Source organism: Dendrobates tinctorius, unplaced genomic scaffold (genome assembly GCF_039654945.1).
Source record: "Dendrobates tinctorius isolate UK_male_01 unplaced genomic scaffold, ASM3965494v1 ptg000147l, whole genome shotgun sequence".
Lineage (NCBI taxonomy): Eukaryota > Metazoa > Chordata > Amphibia > Anura > Dendrobatidae > Dendrobates > Dendrobates tinctorius.
The window spans coordinates 15,174,875-15,189,738 of NW_027361814.1; the positions used below are offsets into that span (position 1 = coordinate 15,174,875).

The 14,864-nt window shown below is 46.9% G+C and overlaps 1 protein-coding gene across 1 annotated transcript in view; it reads left to right on the forward strand.

The window, feature by feature from the left end:
* Positions 1–14,864, forward strand: part of LOC141049745 (alpha-2-macroglobulin-like protein 1) — a 257,127-nt gene that overhangs the window by 58,862 nt on the left and 183,401 nt on the right. The window contains exon 8 of the mRNA XM_073546472.1: positions 1,036–1,195. Coding sequence (XP_073402573.1) covers positions 1,036–1,195 — 160 coding nt within the window. The remainder of the gene's footprint in view (positions 1–1,035; positions 1,196–14,864) is intronic.

Sequence of the window (14,864 nt, forward strand, 5' to 3'; positions counted from 1 at the left end):
GGGATCCCCAAGAAAAAATATAAAAATATATTTGAAAATTCGAATCACCCCCAAATTAGCCATCATTAAAAGTAAATAAATAAATGTATATATATATATATATATATATATATATATATATATACACACACCGTATATTAAAATATAAAGTGAATTAAACTTATCTGTAAATGCTGTAAAGAGAAAGAAAAAATCAAAACACCAGAGTGGACATTTCTCAGTCACCACAACACCTATAATAAGAAGCTATCAAAAATATCTCATCTACCCCCAAGATGATATCAATAAAAGCATCATCCTACCACGCAAGCTCTAATGCAGCTTCATTGACAGAAAAATGAAAACATTACGGGTCTCATAATAAGGCGATGCAACAAAATGTTATTTATTTACAAATTTCTGAATTTTTTTCACCACTTAAATAAGATAACTGTACGAGTATGGCATCACCATAATTGTATTGACCAGTAGAGACTTAATCGCCAGGTCAGTTTTACAGCGCACTAAACGACTTATAAAAAAAATTCTGGAATTGTGTTTTTTTTTTTTTGCCATTAGATTGCACTTGGAATTATTTGTCTTATTTGCTAGTACATCAAGTGGTAAAATGAGTGGTGACCTACAACTCGTCCCGCAAAGAAAAAAAAAGTCCTTAGATGGCTGTGAAACTAGAAAAAAACAAAAGATATGGCTCTTGAAAAAACGGAGGAATTAAATGAAAGCGCAAAAATGAAAAATTTTAAAATTGTCTGTGTCCTGAAAATGTAATCATGGTGTTTTGTGTCTACTGATCACTTTGAATTGTTTGATTAGAGACTGTGGCTCGCTGTCCAGACCTTTGGCCCTCTGTAGTCAGTGATTGGCAATCACTTCAAGATGACATAAAAATTACTTTGATAGATTCATACATTAACACCGGACAGTGAGTTTATTATAAGTGAGGATTAAACTGCTGAATTGGATTCAGTATGTACAGAGTAACTGAACAACCCATGAGAAGGCACCAGCATCTATAACTTGTGTCTTAATTTCCAGGTATACTTATGGTAAGCCGGTAGAAGGGGTCATAGATCTTTCTGTGTGTTTCCAAGCAAACTCTGATGTATGGCAATACGGGCACATGCAGCAATCTGATTATGACAGCAGTGAAGAAGACACAAGTGACACAAATTGCTTCCATCTTAAGGGAGAGAAGGTGAGAAAAAGTTTGATGCAAAAAAAAAATTGTATATTGTTTTGTATTTTCCCTTTGAGGGAATGTGCCATCATAATAAGACATATTTTTTAATCAGATTTTTATCTTAAATCTATGGTATTTTATTAACATCATCTATAGCTTAAAAATGCAGAAATCTTGCAATTTTCACACTGGTCACTAAGACTAAATTGAAATTCATATTACCGTATATACTCGTGTATAAGCCGACCCCCCCTAATTTTGCCACAAAAAAACTTGGAAAACTTATTGACTCGAGTATAAGCCTAGGGTGGAAAATGCAGCAGCTACTGGTAAATTTCAAAAATAAAAATAGATACGAATAAAAGTAAAATTAATTGAGACATCAGTAGGTTAAATGTTTTTGAATATCCATATTGAATCAGGAGCCCCATATAATTCTTCATACAGTTCATGATGGCTCCATAAGATGTTCCATACAAAATACACCCCATATAATGCTGCACAAAGGTTAATAATGCCCCCATAAGATGCTCCATAGAATAATATGCCCCATATAATGCTCCATAAAGGTTATGGCCCCATAAGATGCTCCATAGATTATTCCCCCATAAGATGCTCCATAGATTATGCCCCATATGCTGCTCCATAGAATATGCCCCCATATGCTGCCCATATGCTGCTCCATAGAATATGCCCCCATATGCTGCCCCTTAGACTATACCCCCCTATGCTGCCCCATAGGATATGCCCCATATGCTGCTCCATAGAATATGCCCCCATATGCTGCCCCATAGAATATGCCCCATATGCTGCTCCATAGACTATGCCCCCATATGCTGCCCCATAGAATATACCCCCATATGCTGCCCCGTAGGATATGCCCCCATATGCTGCTCCATAGACTATGCCCCCATATGCTGCCCCATAGAATATGCCCTCATATGCTGCCCCATAGAATATGCCCCCATATGCTGCTCCATAGACTATGCCCCCATATGCTGCTCTATAGAATGTCCCCATATGCTGCTCCATATAAGCTGCCCCCATAAGATGCTCCATATATTATGCCCCCATACGCTGCTGCAAAAAAAAATGCCATACTCACTTCTCCTGCTCAGGACCCGGCACCGGAGATATTCACCTGTCCGGGGTCCTTCACTGCTCACCGCTGTCTGCTGCATCCTGTGTCAGTGACTGTTCAGCCAGCAGAGGGCGCAGCGTGCATTAACCACGTCATTGCGCCCTCTGCTGCCTAAACGTCACTGACACAGGATGCAGCAGACAGCGGTAAGCACTGATGGACCCCAGACAGGTGAATATCTCAGGTGCCGGGTCCTGAGCAGGAGAGGTGAGTATGGCATTTTTTTTTCAGCAGCAGCATATGGGGGCATAATATATGGAGCATCTTATGGGCGCAGCATATGGGGGCATTTCGGTGAGCAGCGATGGACCCGGGAGAGGTGAATATCACTATACTTACCCCCTCCTAGCGTGGTCTCTGCAGCCCCCTTCTCCACGGTCTCCCTTCCTGCCTTCAGCGGTCACGTGATACCGCTCATTACATTCATGAATATGCGCATATTCATGAGTGTAATGAGCGGTACCACTTGACCGTTGAAGGCAGGAAGGGAGACCGTGGAGAAGCGGGGGGGCTGCAGAGACAGCGCCAGGGGGGGTAAGTATGATCTCTGACAACCCCGCTCCCCCTCCCCCGCCGACTCCCAGGTATATGACTCCTGTATAAGCCGAGAGAGGGACTTTCGGCCCCAAAAAATGGGCTGGAAATCTCGGCTTATACATGAGTATATACGGTACTTGTTTTGTCCCGCAGCTATATGGACATAGACTCGCTCTGACTCGTTGACTTTTACAGGAGAGCTTTCTATAAAAGCTCTGATCTGAGCATAGGTCATTATGAAGTGATGGCAAGGATATAGGTTGTGATCGTTTCCTAATCCTAATGGTGGATACTTTGTAATTTACTCTACATACGTCGTACAGTCATGGCCAAAAGTTTGAGACACACCAATATGCTTTCACAAATTTGTCTTCTTTAATGTTTTTAGATCTTTAAGTCAGATATTTCTATAGTTACTGAAGAACAGTTATCAGCATTTCATAAGGTTTTTTTTTTTTTTAACTTTTATTGACCATTACATCAAGTTTCTAAAAAGACTCAATATTTACAGTGTTTACAATTATTTTTCATGACTTCTGCCTTTTGCCCTGGCAGCTGGATATCAAATTCTGGGCTAAATCCTGACTGATTACCTCCCATTCTTGTCTAATCGGTGCTTGGGGCTTATCACATTTCCTCTGTTTTTATATGTCCGCCCGCTTTGTGAGGATTGACCACTGGTTCGGAATAGGATTAAAATCTGTGGAACTTCCTGGCCATAGATTGAAATGTCAATGTTTTGCTCACAGAACCACTTAGTTATCACTTTTACTTTGAGACTTGGTCTCCATCATGCTGGAAAAAGCATTGTTCATTATGAAATTGCTCCTGGATCGTTGGGAGAAGGTGCTCTTGGAGGAGGTTAAGATCCCATTGTTTATTCATGGCAATGTTCTTAGGTAAAATTGTAAGTGAATCCACTCCACGGATGAAACACAACCCCACATGAGTGGTCTCAGGATGTTTTACTGTTGGCATAACACATGACTCATAGTAGTGGAGCGCCCAGCGGGGCCTAGGGGTACTCTGTACCGGGCTCGTCGACTTCAATGGGGGACGGTGTCACAGCGGCGGCGACCCGTCCGTGGCCCAGAGGCGTCCATTAATAAAATAGGGGAAAGTTGTGTGGTATTTATGTGGTAAAAATGAAGATAAAGTTTATAGATGGTTAAATACATGATGCCACCTGTGGTATTCTGGTCAGAGGTGACCAGCGCTGTGGTGTTGTTCCCCTGAGACTGTTGGTGTGTCACAGCTGAGGTCAAAATAGCTCTCCACAGGTAGAGCAATAGTCCCAGGGCAAAGATGTTAAATTAATAGTCAAAATGGCTGTGAACATTGGGATGCAGAGAAATGAGAGAAAGTGGTTGTAATCCGGAGTACCACATACAGGTGATGGATAGTGTTGAGCATTCCGATACCGCAAGTATCGGGTATCGGCCGATATTCACTGTATCGGAATTCTGATAATGAGTTCCGATACTTTTAGCATATCGAATACCGGAATCGGAAGTTCCCATAATGCTATGAGCCAGTTTGATTTGATTCAGCCAATGACAATCCTCAGAAGTGTGGGCACATCCTGGTAGGCATGTTAACTAATGGCATGGCTGTGATTGACTGCTGAAATGATGTCATGATGCACTATAAAAGCCGCCGCCGCCAATTCGGGTTCACTCTGCTGTGAATTCAGTTAAGGACAGGCTGCTGCCCAAGACTGTGAGAGACAGTTAGAGATAGCGATTTTCACAATCATAGTGTGCTTTACCCAGGCTACATAATCCACCACTGTAGCTTTCTTTTGCCTTGCAGCAGTGTTCACAGCTGTCTGCAAGGTCTGTGTGAGTGCAGCTCACGCTGAGTAGTGTGCCCTTCAGCTACGTCTGGTTGTAGGCCGCTCAGCGTGCGTCACTGCCTCACACATATTTTTCTTTTATTGCAGCTCATTTTTTAATCTCCTATTAGTGTGCATCCATCCGTATCCATATACGGTGGTTGCAAACACTATAGGAGTAGATAGCGGACCCTCTCTGCAGCCTTTCAGTGCTAGTGCCCACTTATCTGCACTGTTCACGGCTGTCTGAGAGATCTCTGACTGTGTGTGAGTGCATCTCACGCTGAGTAGTGTGTCCTGCAGCTACGTCTGCTTGTAGGCCGCTCAGCGTGCGTCACTGCCTCACACATATTTTTCTTTTTTGCAGCTCATTTTTTATTCTCCTATTAGTGTGCATCCATCCGTATCCATCTACATTGGTTGGTTGCAAACACTATATAGGAGTAGATAGAGGAGCCTTTTTTATTGCTTGTGGCCTTCAGCTGCAGCCAGATTAGTATTACCCTATTTTTTGGAGCCTCATCTTTTGCATTGTAGGTTGCCTGCCTGCATTGTAATAGCTCCAGAAAGTTTGTGATACTATCGCTTTCAAATCTTTGGTCACATCCTTTTAATTTTTTTTAAAAACAAAAACAAAATAAAGTTCACCAAACACTCCATTTGACAGTTGTGTAGACCACATTAGCTCCTATTAAAGTGTAGTCCACACGCACACTTCATAAAATTAGTGTTTCTTATACCTGTTACCAGCTGTTCAGGAATAAGCACACTAAGCCCCCCCCTTTGTACTTTTCTGCCTATCTTTATCAGTCTACCAATATAAAGAAGGCAGGGAGTAAGGCACGTGGGCGTGGGCGCGCAATTTCAGCAGGGAGAGGACGTGGGGATTCTGCAGGGAGAGGACATGGGGATTCTGCAGGGAGAGGACATGGGGATTCTGTGCCTGCTGCGGGCACCAGTGAGTCAGCATCCCCCCAGTTTTAGCAGGCAACAGTCCTTTATATGCAGCATTGTAGGACCTCGCCGTACTCCACTGCTGCGGGAGGAACAAATTGAAGCCGTTGTCGGATGGATGGCAGCTAACGCATCGACTTCAATGACTTCCACGTCCTCTCAGGGCCAGAGCACTGAAGAGCAACCATATGTCTCTTCACCACCTGCCAAAGAGCCCAGTCAGTCAGAGAGCCCTGGACAGGAGCCATCACAGTCTCTACTTCTGTTCTCTGAATCTGTTGGCTTGGAAAGAGGGGGACAGCCAAGCAGCATTCAAGAATGTGAAGAAGAGGGAGTATGCAGTGATGCGCAACTTCTTTGTCCCTCGGAATCTGAAGAGGCGGGTGGGCCACTGCCTATGGTCACAGTATGCGTCAGATGATGACAAGACTCAGGTGCCACATTCTGGTGCGTACGGTGCTGGCGAGACAACCCAGGAGAAGCAGATGTTTGAAGAGGGGAGTATAGATGAGGTCCTTGACCCATCATGGCATGAGGAACAGGAAGGTGGTGGGAGCAGCTCTGAGGAAGAGATTCCCCGAACGGCCAAAACAGGAGGGAGAGGGAGGGGGCAGACTTGGTTGCCTGTAGCCTCCACTTCGGCACCCGTTAGGAGCATTCCTCTTTCAAAAACCAAAACGGGCGCTCCCAAGACTTGCAGTGCGTTGTCCTTTTTTGACACAGTTGCAGATGACATTTGCTTTGTCAAATGCAAGCTGTGTCATCAGAAAGTCAAAAGAGGGAAAAATGTCAGCAACCTCAATACCACAAATATGTGGAAACGTGCGGACCAAGCACGAGGTGGAGTTACACAGACACACTGAAGACGTAGGCCAACGTACAGCACCACCTACCACCTCTTCAGCTCGTGTTGGGGCATCTTCCTCCGGCTCACACACAGCTGGTTCGGCTTCCTCACAGGATCACCAAGGAAGAACCTCTGGCACTGTTGTCCGGAGACCCAGTGACATTCCACCCACAGCACCATGTTCCCAGTCATCCTTACACTCCCAGGCCACTCAACAGCCATCGGTAGCACAGGCATGGGAAGAAAAGGCGGCCATACTCGGCAAACCATCCCCGAGTACAGGCTCTGAATGCTAGCATAGCCAAACTACTGGCCCTTGAAATGCTCTCATTCAGGCTGGTGGAGACTTCATGGCATTGGCAGTCCCACAATACACCGTGCACAGCCACTTTTATTTCAGCAGGCAAGCCGTCCCTGCCCTGCAAAAACATGTGGAGGGAAAAATAAAACATGCGCTACTAAACGCCGTCAGTAGCAAGGTCCACCTGACCACCGATGCGTGGACCAGTAACCATGGACAGGGACGAAAGCTTTCCCTCACTGCCCATTGGGTCAATGTTGTGGAGCAGGGTACAGATCTGGAGAGTGGCGCTGTACGTGTTCTGCCAACTCCACGGATTGCAGGAATCCAGTCTCTACACATTGACTCCTCCTCCTACTCAAGTTCCTCAGAAACAGCGCTGCAGGAGCCTGTTACGACCGATATGAGCACAGCCGTGGCGAAACGTCAACAGGCCGTACTCAAATTAATTTCTTTGGGGAATCGAAGCCACACAGCACAGGAGCTCTGGAATGCCATCAAGCAGGAGAGCGACGTGTGGTTTGTGCCAGCGAATCTCTAGCCGGGCTTGGTAGTGTGTGACAATGGCCGAAATGTGGTGGCAGCTCTGGGCCTAGGCAACCTCACTCACATCCCATGTCTGGCACATGTGCTGAACTTGGTCGTGCACAGCTTTCTGAGGGACTTTCCGGATCTTGATGCACTGCTACACAAGGTCCGCATAGAGTGCGCTCACTTGCGGCATTCCAGCACGGCAAGATCGCGCCTTGCTGCTCTGCAGCGCTGATTACGCCTTCGGGAACATCGCATCATATGTGACCTACCCACCAGGTGGAATTCAACGTTACATATGTTGGAGCGGTTGTGTGAGCAGCAGGCAGCAGTCATGGAGTACCAGCTGCATCAGGCGCAAGCAAGTCGCACTGTGCGCCGGTCACACTTCAGCACCACTGAGTGGGCCTCTATGAAGGACATCTGCCTCGTTTTGCGTGCCTTCGATGATTCCACGCGGATGGCAAGTGCAGATGATGCCGTAGTCAGCATGACTGTCCCCCTTATCTGCCTGCTTCAAAAAACACTGCAAGCACTAAGGGAGGAAGTTTTGGAAGAGGTGGAGGATGAGGAGTCACAAATGCCATCTTCTTCTGGACAGTCTGCGCTACGTGGTTCCTCACAAAGGCCTAGGCAGGGGACACTTTTTGAGGAGGATGAGGAGGAGTCAGTGGAGGAGGAAGACATCTCTGCAGAGGAGGGAGGTACACAATGCTCTAGTCAGTATGTACAGCGAGGGTGGGGTGATGCAGAGCAGGCAGAGATGACGACTCAAGCAGGGGACAGCGTTTCTTTGGCATGTGGGAGTCTTCAGCACATGGTTGATTTCATGCTGCAGTGCCTGAGAAACGACCGTCGCATCGCCCACATTCTCAACACGACTGATTATTGGGTGTACACCCTCCTAGATCCTCGCTACCGGGACAACTTACAAAGCCTCATACCACCGTTGAAATGGGAGCGTAAGCTGCGGGAGTACCAAGACACACTGGTGCAGTCCATCATGTTCTTCATTCCACCCGACAGCAGTGCTGCTAGTGCTTTACAAAACAGCTCTGTGCGGCGAGGCAGCGGAGGAAGCTTGGCACAAAGAGGGAGCAGAGGCAGCGCCTCAGCACAAGGCAAGACCACTATGGCCCAAATGTGGCAAAGTTTTGTGTGTCCGCCACAAATGTCTACACCATCACAGACGGCTCCAGTCAGCAGGAGGCAACGTTTCCGTTAGATGGTGACAGACTAAATGCTAAATGTCTTGCCCAGTCAGTGTACTCCCAGATGGCTCTTCCCCCTTCAAGTTTTGGGTCTCTAAGCTGGATACATGGCCAGAGCTAAGCCAGTATGCATTGGAGGTGCTGGCTTGCCCTGCTGCCAGTGTATTATCGGAACGCGCCTTTAGTGCCGAAGGTGGTGTACTAACAGACCGTCGCACGCGACTATCCTCCGATAACGTTGACCGGCTTACTTTTCTGAAAATGAACAAGGCCTGGATCTCACCAGAATTTGCCAGTCCTCTTCCAGAATAAATAATTGGTTGGCAACAGTATCCAGGTCTCCTGTTGTGTTCATGTTTCTACCACCTGAACTGTAATCCCTGGGCTTCAACACAGCCAGTTGTCGCTTAGAAGTGCCGTCAGAACAGAGAAAAACACTAGCTCCTGTGTTAGTGGGGTTCAGTAACGCCAGCTGCTCCCCTGCTGTGTGGACGGCAAAGTCTCCTGCTCCCTCCACATTCAAACTACTACTGATTTTTAACCGTGTTCCACTTGGGCCTCTGGCTCCACTGTCTCTAGTTTTTCCCCTGGCCTCCAAGCCTGCCAGTTTCTGCTCAGAAGTGGCGTCTGCACAATCCACACTTGTTCCTGTGTTACTGGGGCTCAGTCACATCAGTTGATCCCCTGATGTGTGTCCGGCAATGTCTCCCGCTCTGTCCACATTCCCATTACTAGTAGTGGGAATGTGGACAGAGCAGGAGACCTTGCCGGACACACATCAGGGGGATCAACTGACGTGACTGAGCCCCAGTAACACAGAAACAAGTGTGGATTGTGGGTTTCGGTAACTGCGTCCTGCTGGCGGCCTTGCAACTTTGCTTATTATGGGTACCCTGTGCTACCCATCCGGTTTCCAGCACCGTCAGCTGGTTCTCGGCAGTGACTTTGGCCTAGGTGCCTCCTTCTCGGTATCTGAGTTCCAGCAACGTCTGCTGGTCCTTGGTAGTGCTTTGTAGCACAGGTACCTCCTGCTTAGTAACCGTGTTCCAGCACCGTCAGCTGGTCCACGGTTGTGCCATTGGCTCTTGTTCCTTCAGCTGCCACTCTGGGTTCCAGCACCGTCAGCTGGTTCTCGCTAGTTCCATTGACTCTTGTAGCTTCTGCTACCCATCCAGGTTCCAGAACAATCAGCTGGTTCTCGGCAGTGCCTTTGGCCTAGGTACCTCCTTCTCGGTATCCGAGTTCCAGCTATGTCTGCTGGTCCTTGGTAGTGCTTTGTAGCACAGGTACCTCCTGCTTAGTAGCCGTGTTCCAGCCCCGTCAGCTGGTCCACGGTTGTGCCATTGGCTCTTGTTCCTTCAGCTGCCCCTCCGGGTTCCAGCACTGTCAGCTGGTCCTCGCTAGTTTCATTTGCTCTTGCAGCTTATGCTACCCATCCGGGTTCCAGCACCATCAGCTGGTTCTCGGCAGTGTCCTTGGCACGGGTACTCCCTCCTGCCCAGCCTGGTTCCAGCACGCCTGCTGTTTCTGGGTAGTGTCAACATCACTTTGCCACCAATACGGTGTCCTGTCGTGTTGCGGTCGGGTTAGCCAAGTCCATGGTGCCTGCAGTTTCGGTGCTTCCTATGTGGTCTGCTGGTTCTGGTAATAAAGGCTGGTTCCGTAGTGCCAATAGGACAAGCACCCCCTGTTGGACTGTGGGTTTCGGTAACTGCGTCCTGCTGGCGGCCTTGCAACTTTGTTTATTATGGGTACCTTGTGCTACCCATCTGGGTTCCAGCACCGTCAGCTGGTTCTCGGCAGTGCCTTTGGCCTAGGTGCCTCCTTCTCGGTATCCGAGTTCCAGCAACGTCTGCTGGTCCTTGGTAGTGCTTTGTAGCACAGGTACCTCCTGCTTTGTAACCATGTTCCAGCACCGTCAGCTGGTCCACGGTTGTGCAATTGGCTTTTTTCCTTCTGCTGCCCCTCCGGGTTACAGCACCGTCAGCTGGTCCTCGCTAGTTTCATTTGCTCTTGCAGCTTCTGCTACCCATCCGGGTTCCAGCACCATCAGCTGGTTCTTGGCAGTGCCTTTTGCCTAGGTGCCTCCTTCACGGTATCCGAGCTCCAGCAACGTCTGCTGGTCCTTGGTAGTGCTTTGTAGCACAGGTACCTCCTGCTTAGTAACAGTGTTCCAGCACCGTCAGCTGGTCCACGGTTGTGCCATTGGCTCTTGTTCCTTCTGCTGCCCCTCCGGGTTACAGCACCGTCAGCTGGTCCTCGCTAGTTCCATTTGCTCTTGTTCCTTCTGCTACCCATCCGGGTTCCAGTACCGTCAGCTGGTTCTCTTGTACCTTCTGCTACTTTTCCAAGTTCAAGCTTGTTGAAATGGTTTTTGGTTCTCACTCTGGATCTCCCTGACGATGACCCTGAAGACGACAACCCTGAAGACGACCCTGAAGACCACACCGAAGAAGACCAAAAAGATGACCCTAAAGATGATGACCAAGAGGACAAAGAACATGAAGACAACCACCAAGATGCAGAACAACAAGAGACAGAAGACCAAGAAGCAGAAAAACCAAAAGCAGAAGAACATTAAGACTAAAAATCAGAGTAAATGATATTATCTAAATTATAAGCAGAAGAAGACTAAGCAGTGTATTGGGGTAAGTCCGTTCCTCCTCGTGGTGACCCTGGAAAATGCCTGCTGCTGCAGGCCAAACTGAGCGCGGACAAATCCTGTTGTAAATCTTTTGTGACAGGCAGAACGGAAGGTGTAATCTTCAAACTTTTATAGATAACAACTACAGGAATGCCTGTCACAAATAAGAATATGATGAAGGAGAAGAAGATGAAGAAGTAGAATATGAAGAAGAATATTCGTTGAATAAGAAGAATATGAATAATGTACAAAAAAAGAATAATAGGAAGAAGGTGAAGAAGATGAATAAGGTGAAGAAGTTAATGAAAGAGATGCTGCTGCTGAGGATCGTGAAGGAGAAAGTGTGGGAGAAGTAAAAAAGAAGGTGAAGAGCATGGAAGTAGTGAAACATACATATCTGCCAAAATATAAAAGAGGTTAACATAGTCAATATCTTTGTAACTCCAAACGTCTTTAAAAAAAAAAAAATTAATTCCTGCTATTCCATGTGATTGGGCTAAACCTCTATGGCTTTAATGTCTCCTACACCTCCCACAATACATTCTACATTATTATTAGTTGTTTTTCTTCATGTAGAATTAACCTACAAGGAAAGAAAGGTTTTATTTCAATTCCGATATTTCTGTTCCATTGACTTGAATGGGACTTCCGGGATCGGAATCGGTGATACCCGATACTTTTTTTATATCGGCCGATCCAATCCGATCCGATATTTTTCAATATCGGGTGGTATCGCTCAACACTAGTGATGGAATGAGTCCGGTTCGCCTGGAGGCATTCAGGGGATCCACCTTTGCCATTTGGGGATTTAGGACCTTCCTTCTGCGCTTTGTGTTTGGGTCTCCGTTGTTTATAACTATGCTGCGACCCTCAATTGCGTGATGATTTCACTAACCTGTACGGCTGTCAGCATGAGCCTATTCCATGGGAACTGTCCTTTTCACCTTCGGCCCCGGGCTCTTTATCTGCTGTCGTGCCCTCAGGTGTTCAATGTCGCACAGGAACTTACAGTTCCCTGTACTTCCAGATTTGGCGGCAGGACATACAGCTCCTGTCCACCCAGGACTCTGACATCCCTTTTCTCCCTATTAGCGCTTCGCTCAGGGGTCTGCTATATGCAGTATTTTAGCTTTCCCAGAGCCTCTCCATCTCTGCTTGTGTCCTTTTCCTTCTTCACAGATCAGCTGCCTGTCTTCAACTCCTCTCAGATCAGCTCCCTTCTGAACTGACTGGACCTTCCAGAAAGATCTTTTTACCTCACGTTTTAACTGCCTTGTCATTTCTCCTCACAGCTGCTCTCGTTTCCATGACAACTCCCTCAGCTGACTTAGCTGACTCATCAACCCCATCTGGTGGCCAGAATTTATAAGGTAGCTCCCTTTTCTGACTTGCAGCAGGAATTGTGATTTAATCTATTACCTGGCATGGGGGCCCCTTTTCTGCCTCCAAGCATGACTTCACCTCTTAGAGGGAGGCGATGTCACTGTGACAACCGGACTCTGGGGTGTCACATTCCCTCCCAGTTAAGTTCAGTACTCCTGGACTGAGGAAACATAACAAGAATTGTTAACAACAACAATTAATGAAAATCTACAAAGTCTTAAAAATGTAAAAATTATCAAAAACCAGACAAGAAAAAGAAAACAATAGCACAGTTACTGCAGCGACCAGTACTTACGCTGCTGTCCAGGAATTGTGTTTGTGCTTGTACCTGGAGTTTGGTTGGTGGGAACCACCTTAGCCCACTTTGTGTGTCGTCCCTGGGCGTGGCTACAGGGTGCTCTGTAGATGGGCCTGTTTTTCGGCCATGCCGGCGGCTTATTTTCAAGGCCAAGTTGGAGTAACTATTTACAAATACTGTTCTGACCACACATGGGCCACAGGACTAATTGTCCTTTAATTGGTTATTGCAAATACTTAAAAGGTTCTTACAGTAAGTCTCTGTAGGCTCTCATGCTTAACGGTTACAACTATACATTCTTATTACTTTATTTACATTGTGTAATCTCTGTAATGGGCAGGGATCTGACCTCTAGTACTACGAGTAGATCTACGCAGTATAGATATTTCTCATGACCTGACCCGTTCTCTGATGTCTACTGTTGGTGCATTAGTCACTACGCTATAAGTAGACTTGTGTAAGATAGGTATTCTAGACTGCCTTCTCTCTACTCCTAGACTCACCATGAGATTGTCAGTTTCGCTGTTAGCAGGGGACAGATTTCCGCATTCCTCTGCAGAAAAAGAAAACAATGGTGGAGAAGTGCCGACATCGCCACCAGACAGCTCTACCTGTTGTCTCTGCATCAGGGCTCTGATCTCCTTTTGCAGGACCCGCTGCTGACTGGAGCTGGCGGTCTCTGCTACCTGTTGTAACAAAACAATAATTTCTCCAATACAATTTTCAATTACATTAGTGCCTAAAGTGATAATAGGATGGCATTCTCGTTTGTCAATATCAAATATAATCAAACCTTGCGATTGCAATTCTACTCGGCCAATCTTGATGGTCACCTCTTTATATCCCATCTGAGGCAAGGACTGACCATTGCTGGCAAATATGGTAAGGTCTTTATCTGGGCGGTGAGTAATGTCTGAATCAGCCCAGTACTGCTTAAAAAGAACATATTGCATCGTTGTCACCTGGGAGCAGGTGTCCAGTAAAGCGTTCATCGGAAAACCATCAATCACAACAGGCAAGACTGGTCGTCCTCCTACGTACTTGTCTCGCCAATTTGGTGGGCCTGGTCGTCTTACTCCTGGGGGTTGGCCCTTTGAGGGATGCGCCAATGGTCTTGGAGGCGTACCACAATGGTGCAGGACACTTCGGTTGGAAGAAGTTGGAGGTCCTACTTTGTGAAAGATTCTACTGGGTTGGCATGAGGAGTTCCATTGAGAAGTGGTGCCGAGAATGTGGCCCATGCAACCTGCGCAGAAAAGACTGAAACAGCCAGCGAGCCCCATTACAGCCGATCATTACAAAACAGCCGCTTGAACTAGTAGCCTTGGATTACGTGAAGCTAACTCCGAGTAGGAGTGGCTACACCTATGCTTTGACAATCGTGGACCATTACTCAAGGTTCTTGGTAGTCGTGCCTGTTAAAGACCAAACAGTGAAGACAGCAGCCAAGGCATTTCAGCAGCACTTTTGTCGACTGCACGGATACCCTGAACAAGTGCTCACCGACCCAAGTCCAGCCTTTGAGGCAGAAGTGTTCCAGGAGTTCTGTAACATGTACGGTTGCAAGAAAATCAGAACGACGCAGTGCCATCCACAGACAAATGGTATGTGTGAGAAGATGAACCAGGTGGTCATGGACTTATTAAAGACCTTACCTCTGGAAGAATGAAACCAGTGGCAAGAGAACTTGCCAGATCTGGTAGATCTATATAATCATATACCGGTAAATTCCACCAATTTCACTCCGGCCAACTGATGAGAGCAAGACCTGGCAAGTTACACATTGATTTAGACATGGGAGTCTTAACACCAGAGACAACATCACTAGATGCAGGCTGGAATACAGAGCGGCAACAACAATACCGCAAAGTACAAGAATGTGTGGAGAAAAGTTTGTCCCAATCAAGACAGATGCAAAACACAAGCCGCGGAGACACCATCACATGTTTCTCAACGCAAGCAATGACTAGTCAGGTCTTTTGCCGGGAAGGAACAACCACGGG